Source organism: Ricinus communis, chromosome 8, assembly GCF_019578655.1.
Source record: "Ricinus communis isolate WT05 ecotype wild-type chromosome 8, ASM1957865v1, whole genome shotgun sequence".
Classification (NCBI taxonomy): Eukaryota; Viridiplantae; Streptophyta; class Magnoliopsida; order Malpighiales; family Euphorbiaceae; genus Ricinus; species Ricinus communis.
The window spans coordinates 18,608,145-18,624,544 of NC_063263.1; the positions used below are offsets into that span (position 1 = coordinate 18,608,145).

General features: G+C 30.0%; 1 protein-coding gene and 1 non-coding gene across 3 annotated transcripts; both read right to left on the minus strand.

Annotated features, from left to right (window-relative positions):
* Nucleotides 1-1,772: 1,772 nt before the first annotated feature.
* Nucleotides 1,773-13,135, minus strand: LOC8263171 (pentatricopeptide repeat-containing protein At4g38150). Of its 2 annotated transcripts, none has more exons than XM_015726072.3 (2): nt 12,774-13,135; nt 1,773-2,995 (listed from the first exon to the last, which is right to left on the minus strand). In XM_015726072.3, the coding sequence occupies exons 1-2, from the start codon at nt 13,006-13,008 to the stop codon at nt 1,971-1,973; spliced, it is 1,260 nt and encodes a 419-aa protein (XP_015581558.2). In that variant the 5' UTR covers nt 13,009-13,135; the 3' UTR covers nt 1,773-1,970. The 2 variants fall into 2 exon arrangements, with proteins under 2 accessions (XP_015581558.2, XP_015581559.1); XM_015726073.3 differs by lacking the exon at nt 12,774-13,135 and adding an exon at nt 3,071-3,183.
* LOC112536555 lies at nt 5,579-5,686 on the minus strand. Its single transcript, XR_003080547.1, has one exon. It is a non-coding gene; the product is annotated as a small nucleolar RNA R71 (small nucleolar RNA).
* Nucleotides 13,136-16,400: the final 3,265 nt, after the last annotated feature.

Genomic DNA, 16,400 nt, shown 5'->3' on the forward strand with positions numbered 1-16,400 from the left:
TTATTTAAACACTATATAAAATAGTAATTAAAAAATCAATAATAATATCAAATGCATATATAAAAAATGATAGATAAAGAACAATAAAAATTATATAGAAAAAAATAAAATCAAAAGATTAAAGGTAATGAGTTTGGATAAATTCAAAAAGATTTAATAATAATTTATAAAATTTGTGTCTAAAATATTTTCTTCAAACAAATTTAATAATTTATTATGTATAATGTTAGATTTTTATTTTAATATATCTTTATATTATATAGTAATATTTTTTTGTAGGATTTTTGTTGTAGTTTTCTCTATTTTTTTAATTAAAAATCATATTCTACCAAAAGAAAAAACCAATAAGGGGAATGTCATATTTAATTGTTTTTAGAATTTTTTTTATCAAATTTAATAGTCTATTATGTTTAAAATTATTTTCAATAAAAATTTATTTTATAATTATATTAAAATTTTTAATAGAATCGGACTTTTAGAGGTAGGCTTATACTTGATGAATTATTAATAAATTTGATTAACAAATGACCAAATTAATCAGATTATGAAATCAGTAAGGCTTTTTCAGTAAATTTATATGTCCTCTCCATTTCACACTTTTATATAACTCATTATATTTTAATAATAAAAAATAATACTTTGAATGTTACATAATAACATGGTTTTTAATTAGATTAGTTCACCTAAATATTTAGAACAACTATTAAATTTACAATCAAAGAATTTTTAATATTAAATTTTTTTTATAAAATTCTTAAATTACAAGATTCGTTATTGATCAAATAAGTTTTGTTTTAGATAACGAAGTTATATATTTGATATTACCTGAAGAATAGATAAATCTATATAGAAAATATAGACTATACTATAAGTGTGGTATTTCTCATATATAAAAAATTTATGACAGTTTAAATTATGAATGTATAATAATTCATATACTTAAAAAGATATTTAAATTGAATGAATCATATTCACGAAATAAACATACAATATATAATATTATATAGAAAACTTTTAATAAAACTCTAACTCCATTAGGACTTTACTAAATAAACTAATAAAAATATCAAACAAAAAATATATTACATTTTTAGAGACTATTTTAATATTTGATGATATTTGTATCATAATCTTATCATATGATTGAGTTTTATCTTATTTGAGCAACTAAATATTAACTTGGTCTATACAGTATCATAGGAGGCAATTTGAAGCATCTTAGAACATAAGATGTGATTAAGCAAGAATATCTTAGCTAAATACTTGAGATATAAAATTTTATTTAAATTATATATTTTACATTTTAATTAATTTTTTAAAATTCTAAAATAGATTAAATAAAAAAAGGAGATAAATAACTACTAAAAATAACTTGAGTAAGTAATTTAAAGATAGACAAAAAAATTTATAGTTAAAGATAATATAGTGTTAAGAAAATATTTGTTTCTGTATTTTTATCATATATATATATATATATATATATATACATATATATATTTTATTTTTAGAATTATTAATATGATGAACATATCAACTAAATAACAATTTCAAATAGATGTATTTTCTTCATTAATTATTTTATATTTTATTTAATATTCATTATTAATTAAAACAGTTCTAAAATATTTTATAATGATGAGTTTAAGTAAATCTATTATTATATTTAAATTAATATATATAAAAGTTACACAAGAAAGTAATATATGAAAAACTAGTACTGCACAACTAGTACTATACTAAGCAACTCATATCCATGATGGAAATCAAGCATCTATGCAAGAGACCAAATAACATTGTAGCCATTGAAAAAGCTTGGAAGTTGCACTTGCGCAAGACCATGACAAGGTTAACATATATCAAACACCCAAAAGAGAAAGGATAATCATTTTACACAGTTCCATGACTACAAAGATCAAAACTAAAATTCATAAGCTCTGATGCCTAAAACCAAGAAGAATTCTAGTTACAAACTACTTGTCAAATAAAATGTTGATGACAGTTCTGAATACCTGGCCTCGCTTGTTATTCAAAACCTCACGAACAGCCTTCTCTTCAGGCACAAATCCTTTTCCCTTCATCTGTTGCAACAGAAGTTTAGCCTCGTCGACCTTTTGCGCCTTCGCATACGCTTCAAACACAGTAGAGTAAGTACCCGCATTTGGACGCATACCCTTTCCCATCATTTCCAGAACATACTTATTAGCATCAGCCAATTTTCCATCACCAGCAAGTCCCTTAATAAGGACAGTGTAAGTATAAGCATTAGGAGCAACCCCGGCCGCCAGCATGCGCATAAAAGCCTTGAGAGCCTCCTTAGACTGGCCACCGGCATTCGCGTAAGCCTCAATTACAGCGGTATATGCAACCACGTCAGGCATGTGACCTTTATTTTTAATCTGAGAGAAGAGTTCTAATGCCTCGTGGGTTAGTCCGTCTTTAGACAATGCGTCGAACATCTTGACTGCACTATTGAGGAGACCTTCAGAACGCATCTTGTGGAAGATGAGTTGAAGATTATTAGGATCATCAGGCTCCTCGATGACGGGTTTCTTGTTGAATGGATCGTAAGGGGGAGGGAGTTTCGTCTTGTCTATTTCTTTGTTTTTACTATCTTCAGAATCCAGGTCGGAGTCAGAATCGGAATCGGATAGAGAAAAGTTTACTTTGGTGTTGGTGATTGTCTTTGTAGTCTCCTTCTCGCTGGTGGGTTTACTGCAGAATGATCTAAGTTGATTTTGATGTTGCAAATACGCAAGTGCATTGAGTACTGGAGGTTGTTGTGGCGGTAGCCGTGAGGGACTGGAACGGACAAGGCGGAGCAGCCATGGCGGACAGAGAGGGCCGGGAGTTGCTTTACTAGTAGCAGTAGATGTGAAAGACAATTTCGAGAGAAGTGACCGCTTCAAGAAGAGTCTCAGTCTGGTTGCTTGTGACATTGCCAGTACTTCCATTTGCATAATCAGCGAAGAAGGAAGATAAGCAGAGTTCTGGAAACCTGCGAGTATCAACTATCAAACGCTCACAGTTTGCAGAATGGAGATAATTGGTCTTAAATCGATATAACAGATACCTTTCTGCTTCTATGATTCATTAATGGATTTCAATTTCCCTCTCAATCATCCATACAGAAGCTCTTTGGAAATGTTTTCGAAATTTTAATAAGCATTTTTAATTATTATTTTTTATTTATTCTTTGGAAATACACTTGTCATACTATTTAGAAGATCTTGGAGAAACTTTCTAGCAGGAACAAAAAATAGTTAAAATATGGCTAATTAATTATTATTTGCCCTATGCAATTTTTCATATCATTTTATTTAGTCTTTAATATTTCAAAAATTATATTATATTTTAATTTCTTATTTTGTAATTTTATACTAAAAACTTGTTATGACAGAATTTTATTAAATAATTTTTAACTAAATTTAATTTTATACTATTTATCTATGATTTTCGATATAATGTATAAATTTTCTTATAGTTTGTTTATTACACTGGAATCTTTTATCTTTTAATAAAACTAATTATCACATCTTTTATCTAAAATTAAGACGGTTAAAAATCTAAATTGAAAAAAAAATTATTTTAATAATTAATTTGATTATTTAGTATCAAATTCTTCTATTTTTAAATGAAATTAAAATAAAATTTTATTTTAGTAAAAATCAATATTACTATTTGCACAAAAATAATTAACTAATATTCTTTTACTTGCTATAATTTCTAGCATAATTAAATTCTAATAAAATTTAATGATAGGTCCAAATTATTTGTAAATATTTAGAGTGTTTTAAAGCTTTAATGATATATTTCTACATATAATATAGTAAAAATATGTGATTTTACCTCACTTAAGTTTAATTGTCTAATTCCAGGTAATATTAGCAAAGAGAGAAAATTATGGAGAAAAATATTCAAAAAAAAAAACTTAATTACACATGTTCGTGTCAAAATCCAAGATTAAAACGCAAGACTGCTATTTGCAAGGCCTAGCTGAAAATTACAAAGCCTAAAAGGGACATTTTAGTCATTTTGTATTATTATTAGGATTTATTTTAAGACTTATTTGTTGGATAGTATTTGGTGAAGATAATAATACTTATAGTATTATCTATTAGATAGACTTATATTGCGTATATTTATCTTTAGGGAGACTTACGTAAAGGAAGACTCTTCTCTATATATATTTCTGCAAACCTAATTCTAGGAGAGGATGAGAGGTTTCTCCTATATGCTCTCTGCATCTGTCCACTATTATTTCTCTGCAGTTCTTCCATAAACACTTTAGTTTAGTTTTCATTACTCTTTTTAAGATCTAAGGAGCTTTTCAAGAAGTGGAGAGTGATGACCAGTCATCTTCCTACTTGAAGAAATTTTAGATCTAGAGGGAGCTTTTAATTTATTATTTTATGTTTTTCTATTTAATACCATGATCATTGGGTAAATATGTTATGCTAGTTTTTATAAGTGTTTAATTTAGCTTTTTTACTTTTGTATGAACCTTGTTATTTATTTATTTAATGAACGATTTATTTACCTTCATATCTTTATCAGTTTCAGTTATTATTGTTAGTTAAACATCATATTAATTCAACAATACTAATTGTTATGTACAGGTCGAATATATTAGAGATGTCAACTTTGCTTCAATCTATGTAAGTATAAAAAACTTTAGTTGCATCATTGGTTTGAGTGACTAAAGGAAAAAGGCACATTATCATCTCATTCATCAGATCTAGGCTTAAAGTAAAGCAAGAAGATTACTAAGTAAATGACTAGGCTAAATACTATATTTAACATATAGTTTTCATACATCACATCATTGCATATTTACTTTATAGTTTATTTAATTTGTTTTATGAATATTATTCTTTCAAAAATGCTAGTTTAAAGTATTTAGATTTACTTTTATTGTTTTGTATTGATAATTAGTCTTTATACTAAGTGGCCTCATAGTTCCTTAAGATATCGACCTCATAGTGAACTTACCCTTAATATAGGAACGGTTCGTGCACTTGCAAGTACTAACTTAGACACGTCAAGTTTTTGGCACTGTTGCTGGAGAACTATATGCAAATTTTATTATATTGATTGATTGTCAAAAGTATCTTGTGTTTGTTTGTTTGTTTTATGTTTTATATTTTGTTTATGGATTTTTGTTTTGTTTTTAAATTTTATTTTATGTGGAGAAGAAAAATCAAATCAAGTGATTCTTCAACTTAAAACATTGAAGAGGAATCAAAAGAAGAAGTTGAAATCATCGTAAACCCATCAAAAGAAGTAGAAGCTGAAAGGCGAATGGCTATAAAAAATTATGCACAGCTTAATATGCTTTCTTTATTTTATGGTATTGCCTAATAAGGATACATTAACATTTATTAGAGAATTTTATGATATAGTTCATACTTTTCCATTATCTGGACTTAATAAGGATCAACTAAGAATGAAGTGTTTCCCTTATTCATTGAAAGAAAAAGCAAAGACTTGGTTAATGACCTTGCCTCCTAATCCTTTGAGAACTTGGGATGAATTTTATAAAAAATTTATAAGTAAATTTTACTCACATCAAAAGACTAAAGAATTAAAGGCTAAAATTTCTAGCTTTTATCAAAAGGATACTGAACCCTTTCATAAAGCATGAGATCGCTTCAAATCACTTTTATTACAATGCCCACACCACTGATACCCACTTCCAGTAACTAACCAATCATTCTATGATAGTTTAACACAACAATATCAATGTATGGTTGATAATGCAGCTGGGGGTGCTATGCTATAAAAAATGCTGATGCAATTTATGATATCTTTGAGATATTAGGAGCCAATTTACAATAAAAGAGTGTGAGAAAAAAAAGAATAGGAGTGAATGAAGTTGTGTCTAATAATGAGATAGCTATGCAAATAGCTGAATTAACTAAACAAGTTCAAATTCTTGCTTCAACTAAGAATGTACCAAGCAATGAGGTTTATGGTATATGTGGTGTTTATGGTCATGGTGCTAATGTTAGCTCATCTTATGAGACTTATGCAGGAAATGATTATGCACGGGTTAATTTGATGGAATCTTACCAACTTATGCATCCTACAAATGATCCTTATTCCAACATATATAACTCGGGTTAGAGAAACCATCTAAATTTTTCTAGGAGATACAATGATAAAAACCCACCACAATTATTGAGAAACCAAATCAACCTCATTACCAAAACCAATAGTCTCAATTCCAAAAGAACTCTAGTCCTTTCTTTTAAGATCAAGAATAAACTTTTCAATCTAATGAGCAAAGGAAGTAAGTTTAGAAGAAACACTTCAATCATTTATGATTGCTTCTCATAATAGGATGGAGAAGAATGAGAAAAAGACAGATTCCATTAAGGCTTCAATAAAATAGAAGTTCGAATAAAACAAATTGTTGAAGTTGTTCAAGAGCACAAGAAAAAAAAACTATCAAGTCAACCTGAACAAGCCAATTCTATTACTATTATTAAAAAAAAGGTGAGGTTGTTGATAATAAAATTGATATGGAGACTGAAAGAAATTCTTCTTCTTATACAAGTATACCTAAAGATGATGTACTAGAAGAAATATAAATAAATGAGGAAAAACATACAAAAAGAAGAAAAAGTAGAGCCTAATCTTAGGCTTGAGAAGAAAGAAAATGAAGTATTTTGTAGACCTGAATTTCATAAGGCAGCTCAGTTTTATAGGCTACCTATTCCTTTTTCCAACCGACTAAAAGAGAGAATTTTTTTTTTAAAATATTGAGATACTTTCTAAACTCGATACTAATTTATCTTTGTTGAATGTTATTAGAAATAAGCCAGCTTATACAAAGTCTTTTAAAAAGTTGAATACTAATAAAAGGCGATATGCGAACAATGAAAAAGTACAAGTAGAAAATGTAGTACTTCAACATCAATTGCCCCTTAAAATGAAAGATCCTTGTAGCTTCACCATTGATATTAAAATAGGTGACAAAAAGATTACAAAAACCATATTAGATTTGGGAGTAAGCATCAACTTGATTCCTTAGTTGATGAATGAACAAGTTGGCATTGGAGAATTGAAGCTTACCACTATGTCTTTACAATTTGCTGATAGATCGATAAATATTCTAGAGGTACAGTGGAAGATATGCTAGTTCAAATAGATAAGTTAATAATTCATGTTGATTTTGTAGTGCTTGAGATAGAAAATACACCAACAAGGGATAAGAAGCAAACTATACTCCTTAGTAGACCTTTCATGAAAACTACTAGAACTGTGATTGATGTGCATAATGAAAAACTTACCATGACAATTTTAAAAAAACTGTGGAATTTAAAATGTTTGATTCTCTAACTTTATCTCTTAAAGCTACTATAGATAAGTATTCATATAATTATTTAGATTCTCTTGTTTATAAACAATTATATGCTGATATTCCATTCTCAATTGATAAAAGTTTTCGTGACACTTTAGATGTTGGCATTAAAAGTATAAATCCATACTTAAAATGAATGGCTTATGACTAAGAGGCGGAGTGCGTGGATGAACGTCCACCATGAGCATAATCAGGAATGTCTAGCTATAGACAATAAACTTAGCACTTGTATTTTTATTTTTTATGCATTTAAGTTATTTTTATTTTTATTTTCTTTTACTTTTAAAATTTAGTATTTTATGTTTACTTTGTAGACCTTACGGCAGCAAAATCTCACACGGGCTCGTAAGAATAATCAATAGCGAGCTGCGGCTCGCAGAAGCATCAGCGACAAAGACAGCCGCAGGAGCAAGATGCCTCTTGCGAGCGCGGGGCTCCTCGTGAGGAAGGTAGACACAACAGGTGAGAGTAGCTAATGCCCTCAGTAAGGTTGTGAAGCAGTCGCGAGGTCGTGGGCCGCTCGACGCAACTAAGCGAGGCGTGGAAGTTCCCACGAGCAGGACAGGTGCTGCAAGACAAGAGGATGATGCCATCTGTGAGGCGCAGGCAAGCAGCGAGGTCACGGGACATGGAGCCACGATGAGTCGCGGACGGGGCCGCGATATAGGCAAAAGCTACACCAGCACTCATACCTCGAGCTCGCGGAGTCGCCAGGCGCGGAAGGCGTGACTCCACCACTTAGTCAAATCTGACTTAAAATTAAATATTTTAATTAGAAAAATAAAAGATAATTGACACATGTACAAAATTAAGTCCTTTTCAAGTTAAAACACTATTTTTAAACTCTAAACAACCAAATATAATATCTCTTTTTCTCTCAAGAATACATATCCATCTCCTCCACATACATAGTCATGTCTTTGATTTAGAACTTTATTTTAGATTTTATTATATTTATTTATTTTTAGGATCTAACTTTTTATTATCTTAGGATTTAATCTTTCTAGTTTATTTAGGATAGTTCACTATTTTCAGTTCTTTATTTCTTTTATAATTATTAATAACGTGTGTTCAAGTGTACTTTTAAGTTTTGGATGGTGGAGATTAGAATTCAAGTTCATAGCTTACTATGCATTACAAAACTCCAGGAGAGTATTCTATCTTTTTCCTCCTCTCTTCTTGTTCTTTATTTTTATATATGCAATGACATTTTAGGACAATATCAAATTTAAGTGTGGGAAAAGAAAATAGAATATTTCTTCAATTATATTTTCTATGCAATGAGAATTAACAATTTTGGTTAATTTTTATAAAATTTTAAATTTTTCTACTCAATTTTTTTGTTATTTTTCTTTATAAGAATGTTATTATGCCAAGTTTCTTGAACTCTTGAGTTAGTATTTAACATGTATAAATGTAAACTAATGAGTTATTTGTACTTAAATGATCAAGTGTTCATCTTTTGCATATGGACAATAATGAATAGTTTGGCAAATTTGAGTTGGGTATTATTAGAAGTGTATGATTTAGATTATTATTTATTTGTTATTAAATTGGCTTGCCTAAGTTTGTGAGATATGATATAGGCAAGTTAAAGCTCTAAGTAATATATTCTACTCCACTAATTTTAATTGCTTAATAACCTGAAATCTTCATGATGAATGTTGATTTTCATGTAAGAAGGTAATTGAGATTATGAGTATGCAAAACATCTTGATGTATGTGTTGTTGAGTAACCAGGTGCGTTCATCACCCATGTTTGTATTTGCATAAAAAGACATAACATCTAAAAAAAATCTCAAATATCAAAGATTAAAAGTTCAAGGGGTATAAAGAAAAGAAAAAAAAAAGCAAGTGATATAAAAAATATATAAATGCCTTTTAATCTCTTGTTATGAATAAAGGTTTTGCCTCTTGAATAAAGTTATAATGATTTGGATTATGCATCATAGTTGTATCCTTTGAAGATGAGTTAGGCTATTTATTGTGAAACATGTGTGAATGATTGGGTGTTTGAGTCTTTTAATTAACAATGATTGAGTTTATATTTTTTTAAAAAATTATTAAGATTCAAATGTTCTTGGGTTGACATGATCTTTGCATTAATGAGATTCTTTTGAGTGATATCTTGAAGTTGAGTATGAATGTTCTTCATTATTTTTGTAAATGTTAATTCCTAAATTGCTACAAGTAAAGGTTTAAGTGTGAAGGTATTTGATAGGTTCAAATTATATATAGATATTTAAGGTATTTTAGAGCTTTAATGATATATTTCTATATGTAATATGGTGAAAATATGTGCATTTACCTCACTTAAACTTAATTGTCTAATTCCAAGTACTATTAGCCAATAGAGAAAAATATGAAAAACAATATTCAAAAAAGAGCTTAATTAAATATGTTCGTGCCAAGGTCCAAGATTAAGATGCATGACTAAATGCAGAGGAAGCTTTTACTTTATTGTTTTATATCTTTCTATTTAATACCATTGATCATTGGATTAAATATATTAGGCTAATTTTTATAAGTATTTAATTGGCCTTTTTATTTTTCTATGAACCTTGTTATTTATTTATTTAATTAACAATTTCTTTACCTTCATATCTTTATTAGTTTCAGTTATTGTTAACCGTCATATTATTCAGCAATAGTAATTTTTATGAACATATTTAGGTTGAATGCATTAGAGATACCAACTTTGCTTCAATCTATATAAGTATAAAAAAATTTAGTTGCATCATTACTTTGAATGACTAAAGCAAAAAACACATTACCATCTTTTTCATTAGATCTAGCCTTAAAGTAAAATAAGGAGATTACTAAGTAAATGGCTAGGCTAAATACTGTATTTAGCATATAGGTTTCATACATCACATAATTACATATTTATTTTATAGTTTATTTAATTTACTTTATGAATATTATTCTCTTATAAATACTAATTTAGAGTGTTAAGATTTACTTTTATTATTTTGCACTGATAATTAGTCTTTATAACAAGTGGCCTCATAGTTCCTTGAGAGATCGACATCGTGGTGAATTTACCCTTACTATAAAAATAGTTTATGCACTTACGAATACTAACTTGACACATTATTTAACATTTTAAAAATATTTATATTTATTTTTGGTCATTAATTATATTATTTTTAAATATAAAAAACTTCAACTATTATTATTATTGTTATTTTTATCAACATTAAGAATGAAAGTTTTCAATATTGACAAAATTAATACTTCAACAAAACTTTTAAAAATACAAATAAAATTTAGATTCAACATTAGAAGATCAATTAATTTTAAAACTAGAGCTATAAATAGACCAAACTGCTCGGAAGTTAGTTGAAACTTATCTCAGAACAAATTTATTTGAGCCAATTATCTAATAGAGTTCAACGAACTGTGTAAAGCTCCACTTATTATTAGACTCTTAAAATAAGCGTGTGAGGTAGCTCATGAATAAATGTATTAATAGCTAAAATATGAATATAATAAATGCACATGTTTGTGCTTATATTAGATATAGAAATAGCTATTTAAATATATTTATTAGATTAAATTTATAAATTTATTAAATATATTATAATCTTTATATTAATTTTAATTTTTAAAATAAATTGATAAATAATTTTAAATTTTTTAATAACTCAAATTATTAGTAGCCAGTTTAATATTCGAGCTTTACCAAATGTCATTGCACTCTTTCCCTCTAGGTTATCATGACTTCTCTCGTCCTCCTAATGGAATTTATCTTTGGCTGAACCAAGATATATGTGGTGTCTCTCATCCTCACTCTGTTTTATTGTAGTTCTTATCTCTTTTTTATGAAAAAAATACATTAATAAAATTATTTATTAGTCGTTTACCTACACATTACACATATGAGTTAAGGGAAATATTATACAATAATAAGTTTGAAATCCAAAAAATTGACTGACATAGTTAGCAATTTTTCACAAGAAAATTTTTAAATTGTCTACATCTAGCCAAAAGTGACATTCTAAACATCCTAAGTTAAAAGTAAAAGAAACTAGAACAATAAGAAAAATAGCACCATATAAGACTGCAGTCCTATAATGCATAAGCTCAAGAATAGGAGATGAGAATGGTTCTCAACATATATAAACATGTTGAATGGAATGAGATTTGAACTGTAGCAGTTCATAAGTGAATTTCAATTTGTGAACATAACATGTCTAAAATAATGCATGAACTCAATTAAAGGACATTGCAGGTAAGCTTAATTATCTAAGTTGGCAAGCTATGCCCATTTGGATGACGAATCAAAGAATAAATAGCCAAATACAACTGTTTTGCCCAGCTAAACTACTCAGGAAGCCCTCCTTGTTTTTTGAACAATAATTAGAATTCATATGTTAATCATTAGAAAACTCACATATATGTTGATAAGTCCAATGCCTAGGAAGATCACCCTAACCCGTGGGGTTAGTCAAAACGAAATATCGGTCTTTTCAAACATGATAAGACTTCGGCAAGGAACCAAATAACACTCTACTAGGACAACCAAAAAATGGTAATGTTCATCTCTTTTGCTAAGGAGCCACAAATGTTGAAAGACATTCATTCTGGGCTCAAAACCTAACCTGAAATAGATCCGGGTGAAAGAACAAATGAACATCCACCCATTGGGGTTAGTTGGCTAATAGGAATATCATAAAGCCTTAGCAGATTCACAAAAGAGCTAGATTAGGGGAAAAAGGAGACCAACATGGAGAGTCTTCTCATAGACGACTATCTCGTTATCTACAAGGACACTGTTAACTCTTTGGTCTCTAGGCAGGGATAAGGAATAACCAGTAGGAAAGCCATAACTATTCTGGATCTCCATTAACTGGTTAGCAGTAAGACGAGAAGATCAGCCTAGTGTTCGAACTGACATTAACCTCCTCCACTTTGTCGTCAAGACTGGCAGACACACCAGTAGAGGCACTACCACAGGTGACAAGATGCCACTGCCTGAGAGGGGTCGCGGCTATAGCAGTGCTAGATGTCAGAAAGCCGACGTGACTCTTACTCATGTCTATCACTTTGCGGCGTCCTCTAAAGACAGTTCTTTCGGACACTCGACCCTTGGAACTGTCGATAATATTACCACCATTATAAGAAAAATTCTCCCTGTAAACCTTAGAATCACCATCTACTCAAGCAAAACAAAAGAGATACCAAAAAGCTAAAAGAATACCCAATGAAAAACTAAACAGCGGCATAAGAGCGAAAATAAAAGGAAATAACGCAGAGGAGATAAAAAATAATAATTTTAAATAAAAGGAGAGGACGAAGACAAGATAACAAAGGCGAAATGAGAAAACAAGCACATATAAAAAAACGAGAGCAAAAGAAAAGAAGAAAAGACAACGCAAGAAATAAAGGTAGCAGGCAAAGGACTTACTGCTGTTGGAAGCCATCGTCGGAATAGGATGAAGATTGGAACAAATACAAGCAGTAAAGCCATAAGGCAGAAAAAAGAAAAGGTACGAGAGAAAATGCTGAAAATAAAATGAAAGAAAAATGGATAATAAAGGAAAAACTGAAAAATTAGGGAGACATGAGAGCCAATAGACGCGTGGCAGCCTAGGAGATGACAGTTGCCTGACATGTATGATGCAGTTACTTCGAAAAAACATGGAAACCGTCACTCACGTCTTTTCCAAAATTAAAAGTCTCGCCTAGAAGTAGAACAGTCAAAGCACATATGCGCAAAAATGGAGAAAGGCACACCCAACAAAGCACTGAACATAAATGATTAATGAACTGCGGTTGTACTAGTGATAATAGGTCTCCATCAAGCAGACCGGCGGGTCTCCATGGAGATCGTACCTGGTCTCCTAAGCATATCGAACCAGAAAGGCTAAAGTCTAAGTGGGCCCATCTCACTACACGTGTCATTACTGTCAGATTGATTATTGAAAATGACTCGATCCAGGAGACTCAATGGGTCATCTAAAAACCTAGCTTAAGGATGAAGCAAAAAGGACAGGACTAGTGTTCGCCTCTGAACACCACGCTACCAGCAACCAATGAAATGAGTACTAAAAGGAGCAACTAATAAAAAGGTATGAAAAGGATGGACCGATGGCAGCAAAGATCCCTTAAAACCCTATCCATATGTCATATATATATATATATAATAATATAATATGATGAGATGAATAAGGTAGAAAAACCCTAACCCTTGAACCTTTTGTTCTTTTCTTCCTTCATTTCCTAAATCCTCACTAACTTGCTCGTCGAATTGGCCTTACTGGTCTTCCGACCAACATTGTCTTCTCACTCTCGTTGCCGTGTAGGATAAATCCAAACATGCTCGACCATAGTCATTATATATTCTTTTTTCTTACTCACAAGCCACAACAATAAGTAGATTCAAGCCTTCCATCTGCCCCCCTTCAAACCAACCTATCATCATCTTACATAGAGAGCTAAAATGGAATTTCTAGTTTGGTCTTGCAATAGCTCACAATTTTGGCTTTACTGAGACTCAAGTTGAAAGTGTCTTTCTTGCTACTATGAATGTTATTAAGGACCAATTAAATTTCAAAGATTAACAATTGCCTCTCATCTAATTAAACAAGTTTTTCATTTAGGAGTGTCTCTTTTGATTTAATTTGTTCCAGAAATAAGTAGCACATTTTATTTCCTAGTTGGCTATGCAAATTAATGGCGAGTTACCCTTACAAGGATTGATATTACTTCGCTCTTTTGTGTTTTTCTTAAGGATAGTTCCTACTATAAAAGAACAAAAGAAAATTACGAACAAAAGAAAATTACTAACAAAATTGTAAAACTAACGAATCCAATGAACTAATTTGGTTTATTATTCTTGAACAATCCATAAGATCTTCTTTTTGATCTTACATCATATATAAACAATCTTCCATACAAACGTATTGGTTCTTCAACACTTAATAGTTTCGATCTTGGCGTTCTTATTACCTTCATCTGTTAGATTCAGGATAAATAATAGGCTGCTCAATTCATTGAGGGGAAACTTGCTTTAGTTTTTTCTTGCTTATAAAAAAATCAACATGGCTCCATCAAGTATGCACTTGAAGTGGATGTTCAAATTTGGATCTTTGCACATATAGAACAATTGGCCTGTTTCTACATTCTATTCACAAATATCATAAGAATGTTTGCTTGGATCATTTGGAGGAGAACAAATAGATGTGAGGATGAAACTAAGTTGGCCATTTCTCATTATAATAGTTCCTTGTAATATACAATACACATGAACATCATAATTGTAGTCATTGCATTCAAAGTATTTATAGCTAACATAACTTCCAATTTTATTACAAGTGCTACATTTATATTGATAGTTATACCTGTGTGGCATATGATAATGAAATTAAATAAATGTGTCTTATTGTTTATGATTAAGAATCGTTGGTACAAACCCATTGCAGATATGGATTATGAGGCAATCATAACAATTGTGTAAAAGTTCTTCACTTTTGTTGCATTTGTAGGTCTCTTGAAAATTATAATGATCACTTTTCACATCCGGCCAAAAGGGGGGGGGGGGGGGGGGTGGTGGGGGGGTGTGGGGTGGGGGGTGCTATGGGAAAGAACGTCTATATTTGGGATGACTCGTAAGGAATTTATGAAGAGTGAATTCGTCACACTCTACACAGTGATATGAGGACCTAGAAAGAAGGTTGGAGCAACATTTGCATAAAAGTATATCCTTCCTTGGTTTGTCGGAAAGCATAATGCTCAAGTCAGAGATAACTTTCCTTACATCAAATGATTTTCTATCAACATTGAGCTTAGGGATCTTTCTGACATCTTAGTCATCCTTCTTATCCTCTGAGTTACATTCGATGACGATCAAATGAGCCTCCTTAGACTTTGCTAGCTGCACTAATCTTTTGAGATGGGCACCATCAGAGAGTGGAGAATTAATGTGAAATTTGATGTTCAAATTGAGTTGGGTTGAAGAAATTTGACAGACAACTTCAAAAGGCAAATTATACACAAGTTCATTGAAAATTTGAGTTTTGATTGGGCTGGGAATAGATTGGGTGACATCATTTTGGTCAATAAGGGGAAATTCAAGGAATGAAGCAAGTTTATGAGCAATTTTGCTACAATGGGAATTGCAATTATTCCACTTTTTGAACTTCGTTTGCGGATTCTATTTTGTCACTAAATATACCTTTTTGGCTTTTTATACTATGTGGTTGTATCAAAATAAATTTCAACACTAACATGTTAAAATACCTTTAACCAAATTATTTATGTTGAAAGTTTAACATAATCTTTAATATAATATGAAGCCATGTATTGTAAAATTCGTCGAATAAAATATTCATCAATAATAAAAAAATGTAATAAAACTTCATGACTTCTGTTACTAAAAGAAAATCTACATATTTTTTAATTTGAATTACTCACTTTTAAATCCTTTCATCCAAATAAGGCATTACTAAAATAGAGATTCCAAACTTTAGCCAAAACAAAGGGCTAAGCATCTTGTACCATCCTTAAATCCTAAGCAATTCTAGCAAAAGGAAAGCATCTTGGACTGTCTTTAGATCCAAGGAAAATCTTGTTTTCTTTATTCTTAGACAAAAATTGTGCAAACAAAAATTTAACACGAAATTTAGTTATTTTTAAGTCAAGGAGAATATTAGACACTATGTTTCAAATCTATGATTTTTACATTTCATTAAGTTTGTTTAGACTTGGGAGACATAAAAAAATTTAATAGACTCAATTCGAGCTTGACTTGATAAGTAATATACGAGTCTAGTCTAAGCTTGTCAAAGTTCGGGTTGGCTTGTCGATTATAGTCCTAATCATACATTAGTTATTATGAATTTATTTATATTATTAATATTAGATAAGGCACTTTAAGATTTGATATTATTTTTATTAATATTTTATGATGATGAAAAATATAGTTTCTAATTGGGCAAAATGCATATTTAAACATCTTCAATCACTTGATTACTTTGACATTTTAATCTTCAATTTAATATGATAAATATTTGAGTTTTATTTTTATAAAAAC

Bases quoted from the DNA above. Each gene is read 5' to 3' on its own strand.
- LOC8263171 (XM_015726072.3), bottom strand. From the start codon at position 13,008: ATGTTTTTTCGAAGTAACTGCATCATACATGTCAGGCAACTGTCATCT. The intron at 2,996-12,773 runs GTAAGTCCTTTG...TGATACTCGCAG, and splicing joins GACGATGGCTTCCAACAGCA to GTTTCCAGAACTCTGCTTAT.